The 17,023-nt window shown below is 37.1% G+C and overlaps 1 protein-coding gene across 1 annotated transcript in view; it reads left to right on the plus strand.

Moving 5' to 3' along the window:
- The window catches only part of LOC118192809 (uncharacterized), a 45,722-nt gene that overhangs the window by 21,932 nt on the left and 6,767 nt on the right, over positions 1-17,023 (plus strand). The window contains exon 4 of the mRNA XM_085823040.1: positions 6,789-7,088. Coding sequence (XP_085679166.1) covers positions 6,789-7,088 — 300 coding nt within the window. The remainder of the gene's footprint in view (positions 1-6,788; positions 7,089-17,023) is intronic.

Raw genomic sequence — 17,023 nt, forward strand, 5'->3', positions numbered from 1 at the left:
TAATTTTTATAAAAAACAATCAGTTTTAACAACGATTTTTTTTTTTTTTTTTTTTTTTTTTTTTTTTTTTTTTTGCATACAAACTAAGCTGAAGTCATTTTTTCCCACCAAGAGATATTTAAAACTTTTGTACATCTTCAGGGCAAAGCAATTGAGACATGGTATTCGTTGCATTTCTACGTGCCTGGACATCTTTACTACAGTGCTATTTAATTATGCAACTATCATATAGTTCAGGTTTAAACTATTATATATACCTAATGATTTGACCAGTATGAGTAGTTCAATGCACACCTGAGAAGATTTCTGTACTGAATAGATTACCTATCCTAAAATCATTTCACAAATGTAACATGTTCGGCTATACTTTTGTATGTTTTAGATTATTCTGGTTCATAAAGTCTAATTTTAGTTCTAAAAGTTTGTTCTAACATGTATTTAGCTGGGTGTTTATGATTTAAAAATGGATAGTTCTCTCTATAAAAGCAATTTGTGCGTGAAGCTTTTCGCAGTCCAGTTTTATACCTTGAAGTTGAAGTACAATTGCAATTAAACTGGCAGTATAATATTTCTATCGCAAAACATCTTGAAATATTTTCGATTTGTAAATAGAAATAATAACCTGAAAGCTGATATTGACTACGGCGTATGGTAGTTCTGAAACGTAGAAGCGTAATTTTTTTATATATCAAGTGATTATTAATATAAATAATTCGTTTTTACACAGTTTTAAATAAAAAAAAAGTATATTGTTCGCCATTCAAATTGCTGTACCATTGAGGAAGTATTCAAGAAGCTTGAAATTTTCAACTAAGTGTGGATCATGCAAAGACATGTACAATATATATGTAAACACGCAAATGTTTGGTATTGAAAGGCATATCCAAATCATGTGAGCCAGAAATTTTGACCCCACCAAGGATGACCATTGGTCTGACTTTTCCTGGAAAAGTCTTTCAATGTTACTCATCGTGGTAGATGTCCATTTACAAAGTCTCGTTTTTTTTTGGTAGAATAAATTGACGAGTTCTAAAAGACTGACGAATTAAGCCCAGATCTGTAGTACAACAGAAAAGTCAGAAAAAAAGTGTAAAGACCTTTTATTCAATCAATACAGATTCTGAGATGGCCCCACTTATGCTTGCACAAAGCCAGCACTCCTGGCTTAACTCAAACAGGTAACGTTGAATTTAAAATGTACTAACTTTAGCCTAACTCTCATAGGATAATTTAACGCGCATGAAGGCTCTGATTCGTAGAAGCAGGCGGAAACAAGCTTACTGGCTAGAAGCAATCAACACCACAGAAACAAATCTCTAGTAGTTCAAAATAGCAGCTTGGTCTTCAAGCAGGCATAACACGCTCTAAAATCATCTTCCAAAACCTTCTCTGAAATAGCACTTCTTTCTTCCTTATTAGAATACACCCGTGCTATATTATTAGCATTCTGGCAGGAAAGAGTGGGTGAAAGCCGCACTGAAAGGAAAGTTACTTTAACTAATTTAGAAGTCAAACAACAAAAATCAAGAGTTTGAAAATATAACGCTGATTTCTGTTGTTTGACTTCTAAATTAGTACTTGTTCGGCGTGTAATGGTATCATAAAAATTAACTGTTTATTCAAACTAAGTAAATCCTCATAACCTGATACTAGCTAGACCCTTCCAAGAGAAGGGCTAGCAAACCAGACGATATTTATTTCAATTTGGGAAATATATACATTTACAGTTACATTGAGTATTACATATGCGAAATATATTATACGTCATACATACATCATTGCATTTCATAAAAGTCCATGATTCTAACCATGCCAGGTAAGTTCAGAATAATCACGATACATAAATTTCCCTTATATTGCTTCTGTTACCTGAAGCATACTGTACCGCATAATAGTTGATAATTTCACTTAGTTTTTTTTTTTTTTTTTTTTTTTTAATTTTGTCACTTCGAATAAGTTTATCAGTCCACTGTGGGTAATATTGCTCTGTTGGTAAGCAACGGCGATTACTGGTCATTAAGCTGCAGTTGAATACAAAATGGTCGAGGAAGCCGATTTTATTACACTGCCAGTGTTCCGAATGAGTATTAGTTTCGAAAAGTAAAATATTTGTTGATCATTTCGTTCTGCGATGTATATGAATTAATTCACTCGTCGTGAGTACTTCAGTAGTCCGGATGTAGTAGAGTTTCATTGTTCAGTGCGAAAATCTACTGAACATCAACGCCCAGTTTTAGCAACAAATTATGATTTCCGAAAATTTTGACCAAAATTTCATTTGCCATTTAAATTCTGTTTTTCATACTAGTTTATCTCTGTGCTTCTTAGTTAAAATAAACTAGATCTATAGGGCATGACGTGTTTTTGAAAATCATTTATAAAGAACATCAGTATTTAAGTTTGTACATTGCAGCTTATGGTTTGAAAGCTCCGAAACAATCCTCCAGTGCTTTGGATTTCTGATTATTTTCTATTGTGCGCATGTAATTATAATATATTCGTTTAACATAAAAGTGGATTTTAAAAGTAAGCTTGCTAAGCAACGAAATAGAGAAATGTATAACTTTCTTTAAATTATCGAAGGCAGTCGTCTTTCCTTGTCTTCCAGTAAACAGTTTCAGTGTTTAAATCTTTCATTGTATCTTGGTAAAGTTTTTGGTGGAATACATTCTGAAACTTAGAGGTATTAAGGTCCGTAATATGTAAGAGAAACCTAACGCGCATGTCAAAAATTCTTTTTATTTTGTATTAACACCGTTTGATTAGAAATAATAATTATTTCATTTTTGTGCCTTGTGTAGTACTTAACAAAATATTCAGCTTTTCACTTTTGAATACTTGAAATTATGCAAGGTCTTCATTTAAAATTGGTTATGTCGTAGAAATTTATCCTTACAAAATTTCTCAAATTTTCATAAGGTTGAAAGCTTTTATATATGAAGATAGTCATATTGTGAGGCGGCTGGCACGATTGTGCATAAAAGAAATTCATTGAACTAGAATCATCTAATCTCAAACTGCTTTAAAAAGTTGACCCCTTTTTATCACTGACATTTTTTCGCGATCCCCAGAACCCCAAAATATTTACAAAAATTTTGTGGGGCTCTATAAGTATCACGCGGGAGTGAAACTGTCAATTTTTTCACTTGTGCTGTAATATACTACTGCAGTTTTAGGTCATTAACTTTAATTTCTAATTTTAAGACCTAGAACAATGAGAAAATTTTAAATAAGTAATGTAAGTAATTTTAAATAAGAAACGTGCAGGATCACGTGCAAAGGAAAGAAAATGAACGTTTATATTATAAAAAGGATGTGTCGAAACGTTTTCGTTTTTTTTTTTTTTTTTTTTTTTTTTTTTTTTTTGTATGTATTGTCTTATCTTTTTATATTTTCTGATACATTGTGTAAAAATATTTGGTAATTGTAAAATTATTATAATAAGTTAAAGAAATATGAAAACCACTCAAATTTTTGGCGACACCTTTGGGGATCGCGACCCACAGTTTAAGAAACCTAGATATAGAGGAAGAGGATACGAGAATGGATTAGGACCTGGTACTGCAGGAGCTGCTGCCCCCTCCGCTGCTAAAGCAGCATTTGACACAGGAGGCCAAGATCCTGGAAGTGGTGCTGCTGCAACCGCTACTAGAGAACGAGGAGATTATTGGAGGCAGGTTTGGATTCGGATCTGGTGCTAGTGGAGCTGCTGGCTGCTTCTGCTGCGGGAGCATGATCTGGTGGAAGTGGAGAAGGCCAAGATACTGTAGCAGCTGCCGCCGCCGTGGCTGTTGCTGGCGCAAGCGATACAACAATTTTTTTCTACTATTGGGAATAGATGGAACAATCGAAAACTAAAATCTCAAAGTTCTCTTTTAAATCGAATATCTAATTTAGAGTGGAGTCGGTGTTATTCTAACATTCAAAGTGTCCTTCTGAAATGAACCGCTGGAATTGTGGCCAATTTGGAAAGCATAATTATGAAACTGATCGCAGTTAAGACCACTTTTGATTCTTTGATTCACTTTTGATTCACTTTTGAGATTTAAAATGACTTATACGTTGGAAAAAACCGTTTGCACTTTTCTTTATTTTGAATACATTTTGTTCATGAAACCTAAGTTTAAGCGACTATTCTATCCCTGAGATATTTAAAAGCTATACGTTTCATCATGGGAAAACACATGCTATATGTTTCTATTTAATATCCTAGTGGATGGAAATTTATGAGTTGAATAACGTTCGATTAAGTAATGATTATAAAGCTAAATGTGTAGAGGCATTAGGTAATTTTTTACAGCAGAAGAGATGAAAAATGAGCAACTCTCTCGCCAGGAATCGAACCACGGATCTCAAGAATAGGCGTCCAGCGTGCAGACCACTACACTACGAAGGCTAAGAAGGCGTGGAGAAATATCTTATAAATGATTTTGGTCAGTTTGATTCTATGATGCATATGAAAAAATTAATTGGTCATGAGTACATTAGCAGTATGATCATTGTAGAATTTCATTTATCAAAACAAAATTTGCTCAAAATCAGAGAGTTGTAGCAATAAGTTCCTGATTTCAGAAAATTTGGACCGAAATTTCTTTAACTTGTAGGGATTTATATTTATTTTAACTAATTTATTTGAAACTTTCCTATAAGCCTTCATTCCCCTAATTGTCAGTGCCAGAATAGTTAAATATAGCTAGCGTGAACGAATGCAAATTTTCTATTTTCAAGGAAGTAGTTTAAAGCCGAGTTTCGATAGGAGAAAGAGAGAGTTACGCTGCCGTCTCTGCCGTAAATACGTTTGCTTATTGCTAGTTCAAGTGGCTTAATTACATTGCTTTGCTGCTACTAGTTTAGAAGGGGGGTTGAAGTTACGGGATCTCGCTGAGCCCTATAGGTTAGTTATATCACTTCCTAATATTTCAACTTTTAGTTTCAATTATCTGACTTTCAGTTACCGCCCAAGTAGAGGCGAAGTTTGTTAGCGTCGAGTTGACGCATTTTAAATTTTAAAGAGTTAATAAAAGGTACGTGAACCCTTCTCCTGTGTACTTTACTGTATGTACTTCTCCTGTGTACTCCTGTGTTCTGCTACTCCAGTATACAGACAGAAGTTCATTTACTGAACTCTACAAACTAAAATCTTTTTGTTTTGTTTTGTTTTGTTTTCATATTAATTTATCTGGATGCTTCGTAGTTGAATTTAGGGCACAATGTGTTTTTTGCAAATCATCTTTAGAAAAATCAGTATGGATGTTTGTTCATTTCAGCTTATGTTTGCTGAACAGTTTTGTTCTAATTGGCCACTCATAGGTGCCACTATGTCTGAAAATTAGTATCAGGTAATTTAGCTCCGAAACGATTCTCAAATGCTTTGGATTTCTAATAATTTTCTGTTGTATGTATGTAAAACTATTCGTTATCATCAAGGTGGATTTCAAAAGTGTCTTAAGAAATGCATAAGCAGCCATGAAAGAGGTAACGCATAACTTTCCTTAAATTATCGAAAGTAACCTTCTTTTCCATCTCTTCCAGTTTTCCTACCAGACAACGTACAATATATAGACTTTTGTTTTTACAAGTCAATACAATTTAAAAAAATAGTACTCCACAATCATTAGGATTTTTTTTGTTGCAGGATTTATGAAAAATGTGCAATGCCCTGGTCGGGACTCTAACCTGGACCTCTCGAATATGCGCCGAATATGCTAACCGTACCAAAACGAAGTGATGCAGAACGGAGGGAGAAAATACCTTATATACTTCCCTCTATTAAAGGGTGACTGGGGATTAGGGGGCCCAATCGCCAAATTCTGGTGGTGAAGAATTATCATTCACTACCTTTTAGTTCGGCCGTCACTGTAGAGTGATTAGGATTTTTGAAGCAGAAGACTTGAAAAATGTGCAATGCCCTCGCCGAGACTCGAACATGGACCTCTTGAATACGAGCCGAGTTTGCTACCATTACGCTATGAAGGCATGCAGAAAGGAGAGAGAAAATACCTTATAGAATTACAATTTTATGATTGCATGGAAGACTTTACAAAAAAGATTTATACATAAATGTATCTTCATAGATAACTTAGGAAGACTTCTATTCTTACTTCTATTCTTACACTGCAAATGCCTTGTCTGTTTTGCTTTGTGAGTTATTGATTTATCCGCGAAATATTGAAATACAAAATCTATGGAAGGCTGCAGTTCCATCGTTTTAGGCACTAAAAATTTACTTTTTTTTAAGGTACTGAAACCACTTTAACCCAAAACTGACAAATGTTTCAAATGGCTTTGGAAAGTATTTCATTTTATCTTAAATAACACTTGAGTGTTTTAACCTTTTGTAATATTTTGCTTAAGTTTTGGGTAGAATATTTTCTGCAACATGGAAATAAAGCTTCGTAATATATAAGAGAAGCATAACGCACAAGTGAAAGATTTTTCACCTTTTGTATTGATACCGTTTGGTTTGGAAAAAAAAAATTTTTTTAATCTTTATACCTTGTGTAGTACTTAATAAAATATTCGCCTTCTCATTTTTGAATCCTTGAAATTATGGAAACTCGTCTTTCTAAATGGGTTATGTCGTGAAAATTAATTATTGGAAAATTTCCCAAATTTTCATAAGGTTCAGAGCTGTTAAATATGCAGATATTCGTACTGTTAGGTGGCTGGCACTACTGTGCAGAAAAGAAATTCTTTGGACTTGAATCATGTAATTTCCAACTGCTTTAAAGAGTTAAGTTTAACAATATTATTTTACTTGTAGTTTAAATTATGCCATATAATTCTAGGTTATGGATTAAGAGGGTACGATAATGAATTAGGATCTGCTTCTGCGGGAACTGCAGACGCCTTCCCTGCTGGAGCAGAATCTGGTGCATTAGGCCAATATTTTGGAAGTAATTCTGCCGCCGACGCTGCTGCAGCAGTCACCGCTAGTGGACAAGGAGGTTATGGAGGCAGAGACGGATTCGAAACTGGTATTAGTGGTAGCGCTGCTGCTTCTGATGTGGGAGCAGGATCTGGTGGAAGTGGACAATACCAAGATGTTGCAGCTGCAGCTACAGTCGCCGCTGCTGCTGGCGTAGGAGGTAGAGGAAACTTTTTTTTCTTCTATTGGGAATAGATGCAATAATCCTAAACTAAAATCTGAAAATTTTTCCTTTAAATATCCCCAAGATATTTGAAGGCTTCACTTTTCATTACGAGAAAACACGTCTTGTATGTTTTTATAAGTATCCTCGAAATTTATGAGTTGAATATCGTTCAAAAAAGTAGTGATCGTAAAGTTAAATGTTGGATGGTCAGTTTCATTCCGTGTTATGTATGAAATAATTCTCTAGTCTGTAGCACTTCTGCAGTCTGCGCGTAGTAGAATTTTTTTTTTTGTTACGAATCTCACTTGTCTGACAATGGTGAGCACAAGTGTACAACATTCATCCTGGCAAAGAGCAAATACGCCTGTGATTGGGATGAGCCTTGAATACCCTATACGTGACAGCCCGACTTTAGCTCGGTTTCGCCCCTAATTTTGAGAGCGACTATCACGGGGCGACGATTTTGAAGATCTTCCACCCTTTCTCTCCTACTACGGACCTCTGAAGAAAATTTTTCATATTATTATTTCTTCACTACATTATATTCTAGCAATCTTCCTTTCTGCCATGCAAAACACCTATATATCATAATATGTTGCAGCATGTTGCTACTTAGCCGACTGCGATACCGAAGGGCCCGGGTTCGGATCCCGGAGAAGGCATGGGTGTAACTGTCCGTCACTTCATAAAAGTCAGCATGACCGCCTATTAGGTGCCCCCACTCTAAAATGACCATTAATTCCGGTCTTAGGAATGGCCAATATCGAAAAGGCAAGTGCTCGCCATTGGGAAAAAAGTGTATTTACATATGTTATTTTCTCAGGGTTGACAACCCCTTAGTTCCAATGCTAAATTATGATCCTTATCATGTAGTTAACAGAAGATGGCCTGTAGACGATCCTAGACATTTAAACTAATTGATGTATTAATTGGTTTGTTGTGCTTTGTTTCTTGTATTGCTCTTCTCCGTAATTATCATTATCATTTTTCTGCTACCCTTTTCTAAAAGTACGGTTTCTGAATTGAGTCTCCCTTCCGTCTATGATCCATCTGCTTTTTTTCCCGTTACTTTATATCATCTTACTTGTATGCTGTTCTAACATGTTATTTCTGTTTGTGTTTTTATTTGTATCTGGAACAAAAGCTGTAGTTTTCTGTTGTTTTTGTGCCCTCCTTACTTTCAGCCAATAACGAAGCTTCCGCCAGCTAATTGTTAAGCTTTCAGTCATGTGTACCATTTGACCCATCCTAACTCTCCCACTTCTCCATCGGTGCATTGCTTCAAGCTTCGACATCGGCGAACATGCTTCATCACATATAACCTATATTATGAACAATATGTTACCGTGTAATGTTGCGCGCTTGCAACCTGCAACAATAGTGGTGACTGCTAAGAACTGGAAAGTAGACCAAAGTCTTGAGAAGGGTTTAAATCCCTTTTTATTTAACTTTAGAAATTACAAATGCGTGTTCTTGACGCTCACAAACTACGCCGACCCGGCGGTAAAATAAAAATAAGAAACTAAGAAAATAATAGTAACAAGTGACTAACTACGAGGCTCTCTAAACGTATCTAACCTCACCGCGTTCTAAAATACCGCTGATAACTCAGCAAACTTCTGAATATTACGTTGAAAGATTAACAAACTGCCGAGGCAAGCACACAGGCCGAAACGCGTGGTTCTTCAATTTCTAACTAGCCACCTCCACGCTCGTGAAGTAAGAAAGCACACTTTCGAACTCGTTTCCTTTCTATTTAACTCAGATACTTCCGCTGACAATTTGAATCCTTGCGCGTTCTACTAAAATTTACATACTCTGACATTGGCAATTCCAGGGGAAAGTAAGGCTTGACAGGAAAGATAGTTTAAACTTAAAATAAATGTTAGTTAAAATAAATATAAACCCTACATTTGCCGCTGCCAGAATTTGGTAAACTTGGAAGTAGGTCCTAGAAACGACATGTTGAAAAGTTTCCACAATTCTGAACTAAATTTTAAGAGCCTCGTTTACATAAAAAAAATCTGTTATCTCACAAAAGGTAGAATAAATTTCTGTAGATACTTATTTAATTTTCTCTTCTTACAGCAACTTTTCCTGGACTTCAGCAATCAATCTGTTCTCTTCCTTCCAGCATCTGGAAGGAATAAGTATCAGTATCTTTCTAAATACATTATAATTTATACTTTCTTGCACTGAATAAGTTTTTGTTTTTGAACGATTTATTTTCCTTAGTTACTGCTTAATTCACATTCATTCAAGTATTCAAGCATGAATTTAACTTTACCCTGGCTCTCCACCATGTGTGGTGTCAAACGGGAATATTCGTGTTTTAGTATTGCAACACTTCCCCTAACCACAATGATTTGTTAGAATTCAACGACCAAACAGACACACCTTACTCGACATTCTACAACTCGATGAGATACTTTAACATTCTTAAAATTCAAGTGTAGGTGGAGAACCCTATAAAACACATTCATTCTAAATTCCCCCTCATTCATCTTTAGACATGCAGGCTTTCGCTCTAAAGCATGATTTTATCTACAGTTTAATACTTAAATTTGAATTCATTGCTTTTGAGCATTTACTTTTAGCATCTAAAATTTTATGCTTCTAGACTAAATTCTACTTTTACATAACTTTCAAGTATTTACGTATATTTACAAAATTCTAATACATATGATTTTTACAATTTACCATAAAATGAATGAGAAAAATAAATTTTTACTTTACTCATTCCTCGCCAAGCTGGCGGCACTGAAACTAAAGTTCTTATTAATACAAGAATACGAAGTTATTTTTATCTTCGGCCAAATTTTGGCTTTAACATAACAGAATTAGTCTTTCAACCAACAGAAACTGCTTGTTCTTAGATTTTATACTTAAAGAAAATAATACTTTTGCCTTAGCTAAATAAAGTAAAAGAAAACTAAGTCTCAACCGAGACACATTGACTTCCGTCAAAACATAGAACTTCGTATTTACGCATAACATTTCTGAACAAAAGAAAAAAAAAATCATAGAAGATTTTAACTTATTTTTGAGTTTTCGATGATTGGAACTCCGACATTCTTTTCTGGCAGAACTGCTCCCACGTTATAGGTTTCTCCTTAGTGTTCTCCGAGTGTCGTCCGTTGCTTTTTCTTTTTCGCCCTCTGCATGCTGGCCTCTTGGAGTGGTAGTCGTCGGGTTGCTGTCTTTTCCGTTTTTCCCCTGGAAGGCTGGTCTTGGCGTCCTCCGGTCTGGAATCATACTTGAATTTCTTCTGTTGGTGGTGGTCTTTTCGTTCCTCCTGCTGTCTTTTCGTTCTCGGAAACGGCGGCCTTGTTTGTTTGCACCTGACTCTCTGGCCCTGGAAGCGTTCTCCTCGATGTAGAATTTCTACTGCGATACGTTGTAAGTGGTGTTTTCCTCTTTACCAAGGTTTCTTTACGCGGCGGCTTTGCTTTCTTGTATTTCTTAAATGCTGGAGTCTGAAAGTTTTCATTTCTTCTTTTCGGTACCGTCGCATGGGTTGTAGAAGGGCTAGGTTTCTCTTCAGTTCTCTGCTTCTTGGGTGGTGGAACGGGTGACGTTACTTCTGGACCTTCTACTTGTTTTACGCTTGAGACCTGCAAGAAACTTTTAAGGATTTCAAAATCATTTTGATTATAATATTTTTTCACCTGGTCTGGACTTGCTTTACTGATTTCCCCTCTCTCGTTCTTAAGGTACAATACGACTCCCTTGATTTCCTGAATTACATAGGGGCCTTCAAAGTTTGGAGCTAACTTTGCAGTAAAATTGTCTGGGGTACTTGATAAAGAAAATTTCCGCTTCAACACTTTATCCCCAACTTTAAAATCTGCTTCACGGCGTTTTCTATCATAATATAACTTTTGTCTATTTCTTGCCGTATCCGAGCTTTTAACCGCCTGGTCAATAAGTGTTTGCACGTCTTTCTGTTTAAATTCTTGCTCTCTTTGTTGCACAAAGAATAATTAATCTAATGGCGTAATTAACGTTCGTCCTAAAAATAATTCTGCTGGGGTTTTTCCCGTAGTATCGTGATTTGCCGTTCTTAAAGCATAAGCTAACTCATTTATGTAGCCATCCCAGCGCTTGTGATGTGTGCTATCATAACTTCGAATTATTTTTACAATGTTTTTATTAACTTTTTCTGCTATGTTTGCCTGTGGTCTATACGGAACCATTTTGATATGGCGTATGCCAAGTCCAGTGCATATGTTTTCAAATATTTGACTAATGAATTGTTTACCGTTATCGCTAATGACTTTTATCGGTGCACCGTATTTTAAAATGTATCTGTGTAAGAATGCATCTGCGACTGTTTTGGCTGACGCGCTTTTAAGTGGAACAATTTCTGTCCATTTTGAAAAATGATCTACAATTACTAAAAGAAAACGATTTTTATTTAACTGACTCTGGGGGAAAGGACCAAGAAGATCTATGCCTAAAATTTCATTCGGAAATGTAGCACAAATGCTATTTAAGTACCCGGCCGGGCTGTAATTAATATCATTTATTAACTGACATTGATTGCAGGACCTGACATACGCAGTTACTATTTTGTATAATTGCGGGAAATATACTGCCTCGCGTACCCTTTTTAAAGTCTTTCTGACCCCTAAATGACCCGCTGTTTTCGCGTCGTGTAATTCCTTCAAAATGCTTAATCGAAGCGAGGCTGGGATGACTGGTTTGTACTCGAGATTTTCGTTTGTTGTTTTCGTATAAAATAATAAATTATCTATTATTTCATAGTTTTCTGCTCTATTTCTTATCGCATCGATATCTGTGTGCTCAAAGCTTTCGGGGTCTTTCAAATATGCATAAGTACTTCCAAATTCTGGATCAGCTTTCATTTCAGCAATAACTGTATCTCTAGAATCTAAAATTTTTGAAGTCAACACAGCGCATTTAAGTTCATTGCCTTCATCGTCCAGTTTTATACGAGAAAGTGTGTCAGCTACATTGTTTTCCTTACCCGGTTTATATTTGATTACGAGATTATATTCTTGGAGTTTTAAAGCCCATCTTATTAACCTGGGGGTTAGGTTTTTCCCCGAGTAAAGTCTACCAACAGCCGCATGATCCGAAAAGACTGTTACTGGCGCTTTGCCAAAATAAACTCAAAATTTGTGTACAGCCATTAATACGGCTAATGTTTCTCTCTCTGTAGCTGTATAATTCCTTTGTGTATGATTCAACGTTTTACTAAAAAGTGCCAAAGGATGGCCATTTTGCATAAGAACCGCACCCACAGCATAGTCCGACGCATCTGCTGCAATTTCCAGGTTTTCGTCCCCCTCCGGGAATTTCAAAACAGGGGCATTGATGAACGCTTCTTTTAACCTTTCAAAAGCCGTATTTGCTTCTGCTGTCCACGTGAATTTACTTTTCTTTCTTTTAATTACTAACAAGGGTTCAACAATATTAGCAAAATCTTTTATGAATGACCGATAATAAGAACATAACCCAAGGAAAGAAGAAAGTTTCTTGGCGGTGTTGGGAGGTGAGAAATTCTTGATTGCTTTTATTTTTGAATCTTGAGTTTCTATACCCTTTTGCGAAATTTTATAACCCACATATTTAAGTTCTTTAGTTGCGAACATGCATTTTGAGGCGTTAATTGTAAGACCGGCCTCTTTTAATAATTTAAAAACTTCTTCTAGATCTTTAATATGTTGTTCCAACGTACTACTCGTTATAATTATATCATCTAGATAGATTAAAGTCGATTTTCCTAGGGCAGGTTTTAGAACAATGTCCATAGCTCTCTGTAATGTTGATGGAGCCCCACACAACCCAAAGGGCATGCGCAAAAATGCATAAGTGCCCGATTTTGTTATAAACACGGTTTTATGTATGTTTTCGGGTCTCATAGCTATTTGATAGTAGCCAGACGTTAAGTCCAAAGTAGTCATGTATCTTGTAGATTTAATCTTTCTAATAATTTCCTCTATAACCGGCAAAGGGTAAACTGGGAATTTAGTAATACTATTAAGTTTTCTGTAATCGATAGCAAACCTCCAAGCCCTTTTAGCCGAAGAAGGAAACTCGTTCTTTTTCCTACATAGTACGACTGGACTCGCGTACTCACTATTTATGGGCGTTATTATTTTGTTCTTTAACATTTCCTGAATATGTTCTTCTATGATTAGCTCTTTCTGTTTATCATAGCGATAAGGTTTAGTCCTACAGGGTTTTTCGGCAGTTAACTATATCTCATGCGTAACTATTTACAGCTACCAGGCCGTTCTGAAAACAAGTTTGAAAAAGTACTCACCACTTGCTGGATGGCTTGACTTTCATGGTCATTCAAATGGCTAAGGTCGACTTGCGGTTGTTCCACTGGTTCCACCACCCTCCGGTCCATCTCCAGCACAATAGAACTGTCCTGAAAATTGAGTTTGGCCTTCGCGGTCCTTAAAAACTCCATACCTAAAATAAGTGGATTTTGCAAATTTTTTACTGCAAAAATTAATACTTTAAGGCTTTCGTTTTGAAGTTGTATTTTTAAAGATATTTTTCCGATACATTGACAAGTTTGTCCTTGCGCTGCTATGATTTCTGTGTTTTTATTTTTAAATAATCGAAACCTATTAAGATCTTAAAAAAAATATCACTCATAAAATTACCTTCTGCTCCTGTATCGATGAGGGCTTCTACTGGTACATCGCCAACCAGGACTTGTATAATTGGTAACTGTGAGTTCCTTAGGATGACCGTATTTAAGTGCCTTTTTGAGGGTTTTTAAAAACTTCCGGGGTCTGGACCCTCGCTTTCACAGGCCCCTCTACTCGTTTAAAGCTTTCCTTGCCTTCTGGCTACGCGGACGTTTGTTTTCAAATTTCCTTTTTGGGCCTTGACCTTCGAGCTTCGATGAGTTAGCTTGATAGCTCTTTCCCCCATAAGAGCGGTTTGCATTTCTGGTCTGCTCATTTGAAGATTGCCTTCGGATACTTTGAGAATACGATGCCCCTCTAGCTTTTTCCGCTATTCTGCGATTTTGAAACTTGACCGCCAATTCGAAGAGCTCCTGCAATGTGCTTGGGTTTCTAATTTCGAAGTAGTCTTGAACAATCTTGGTAAGATTATTTCAATAATCTCCGCGTCGGGTTTCTTCCCATACAGCATATCCGTCAGCTTAATTTTTCGCAGAATAAAGTCCGTCAACTCTTCTATATTCCGTTGATAAAAACTATATAGTTCGGCTTCTAGCCTTGCTCGATCTTTCACTATGGGGAAGGCCTTTAATAACGATTTTTTGAAATTTTCAAATGTATATGTCTGGCCTCCGAATTCCCGTAATAAAAATTTGCCTATATTCTTCCACCATAGCGCGGCCTGTCCTCTTAGTGCAGATATTGCGATAGCAACTTTTTGTCTTTCAGGCACAGGGTAGAGCTGGAAGTGATTGTCTAGGCCTTCTAGAAATATCGCCACCGAATTTTTTCCGTCGAAATTGACGTTTGGCTTAATTGACGCTCTCATCGTTTGGACAAGGTATCCAAATCCTTCCAATTGGCTTGCCATTTCTTGTTGTTGTCCAGCAACTTCCATCCAATTTTCGGCCATTTCAGTTCGACAAGTGTTCGGGCGCCAATGTAATGTTGCGCGCTTCCAACCTGCACGCAACAATAGTGGTGACTGCTAAGAACTGGAAAGTAGACCAAAGTCTTGAGAAGGGTTTAAATCCCTTTTTATTCAACTTTAGAAATTACAAATGCGTGCTCTTGACACTCACAAACTACGCCGACCCGGCGGTAAAATAAAAATAGGAAACTAAGAAAAGAATAGTAACAAGTGACTAACTACGAGGCTCTCTAAATGTATCTAACCTCACCGCGTTCTAAAATACCGCTGATAATTCAGCAAACTTCTGAATATTACGTTGAAAGATTAACAAACTGCCGAGGCAAGCACACAGGCCGAAACGCGTGGTTCTTCAATTTCTAACTAGCCACCTCCACGCTCGTGAAGTAAGAAAGCACACTTTCGAACTCGTTTCCTTTCTATTTAACTCAGATACTTCCGCTGACAATTTGAATCCTTGCGCGTTCTACTAAAATTTACATACTCTGGCATTGGCAATTCCAGGAGAAAGTAAGGCTTGACAGGAAAGATAGTTTAAACTTAAAATAAATGTTAGTTAAAATAAATATAAACCCTACAACCGTTTTTCACCCTATAAAGAATTGCTGTTTGAAATGTTATTCTGATTTTACATTACTTTTTTTCATGCTACACTTATCACATATCTTCTTAGCCTGGAATAGGCCTCTGGCCCAGGAACCCGTGTTTCGTGGCCTGCGGCCACCTAAGATAAGGACTTTCTTCTCGCCGTATATTTTGAGCGTCCCCATGACACATAGACATTATTACTGCATTTACAAACGTTTGTGTCTCCTCCGGATTCGCACCCGAGCCCTTCGGTACGGGAGTCACTAACCACTATTATTGGGAGGCAAAGTAAAATTTCATTGGTTAATGCAAAACTGTGCTTCAAATCAGCGCCGAAATTCCGACAGTTTATCCATAATTTATTCATTTTCAGAAACTTTTGATCAAAGTTCATTTGCCAACTAAATTCGTTTTTTAGCATTAATTTAACTTGATTCCTCTTAGTTGAAATAAAATAAATCTCTAAGGTGTGGTATACACTGCTGGCCATTAAAATTGCAACATTATAAAGGAAAGCAAACACAAAAATGATATGTATTGTACGTAAAAACTATGGCATGGAGACAAAATGATTACAATTGTAAGCAGTTTGGGGGCTTAGAGGGGTGCGAAATCAGTAGAAACAGCTGTCACTCCTGGCAGCTAAATCTAGTTAGACCTGGAGTCGAAATGGACTTGGATGACAGAAACGGGCAACTCCTTCATGTCTGCTTCAAGTCTGTGTCGCACTTCATCAACGATATTAGCTGGAGAGAGGTGGCGAGCCAGTCTCTCAGCAACCCATGGCCAGATGGTTTCAATGGGGCAGACCTGGAGACTGTGCAGGCCAGGGCAGGAATCGAGTACCCTGTGTATCGAGGAAGATCAGAACACGACGTATACATGTTGTCTTGCATTATCTTGTCGGAATATGGCTTTTGGCAGGCTTCGAAGATAGGCACAACCACTGGACCTAAGATTTCAGAAATGTACCGATCTGCGTTCAAATTCCTTCGATCCCAACTAGAGATGCGCGTGTCGTGTACCCAATGGCTACCTTAACCACCACACCAGATGCAGGGCCCCTATGCCGATATCGAATGTAAGTGATCTCCTCGGAGCCTCCAGACACTTAACGGCCATCAGAAAACTGCACGCAGAACAGTTTTCAGAGTGTCGTCTGAAAAGGCGACAATATGCCCCTTCTGCATCCAGCTTTGTCGTTCGGCGCACCAGAGTCGCCGTCTCTCTCTATATGCTTCATTGTCAAGGGAAGCCGAAGTAATGGTAGCTGCTGATAGTCCAGGCTGCTGTAACCATCGACGCACCATATGAGCGGATACTGAGCGTGTTGCAAACATGCCCATTTCTTGACTAATGGTCCGTGATGTTGTTGTACTGTTCTGCAGGGCTGACCTCCCAATATGTCTGTCCTCTCGGGCATTAATGCTGAGAATGAGATCCTATATTCCATTCAATAGAATCCTTATCAACCGGTTGATTCCATATTCGCAAGACAATTGTCGGATGTCGACCAGAGCGACGGTCGATATCATGGAACGGTAATCCACACTTTCGATAGGCAACGATCCTGCCTCTATCGAAATCCCATAATTGCTGGTAAGCCTTTCTTATTGTTATTCGAGGTATAACTATTTAACGATATTCTGAGCAAACTGCGACCTTACAAAGCGCTTTTCGAATGAGAAATCCATTTCACAACTTTTCTCTTATGCAGTGCTTTAAATATCGTTTCTTCC

Source organism: Stegodyphus dumicola, chromosome 8 (assembly GCF_044657685.1).
Source record: "Stegodyphus dumicola isolate Sdum_Otavi_A_Nest chromosome 8, ASM4465768v1".
NCBI lineage: Eukaryota > Metazoa > Arthropoda > Arachnida > Araneae > Eresidae > Stegodyphus > Stegodyphus dumicola.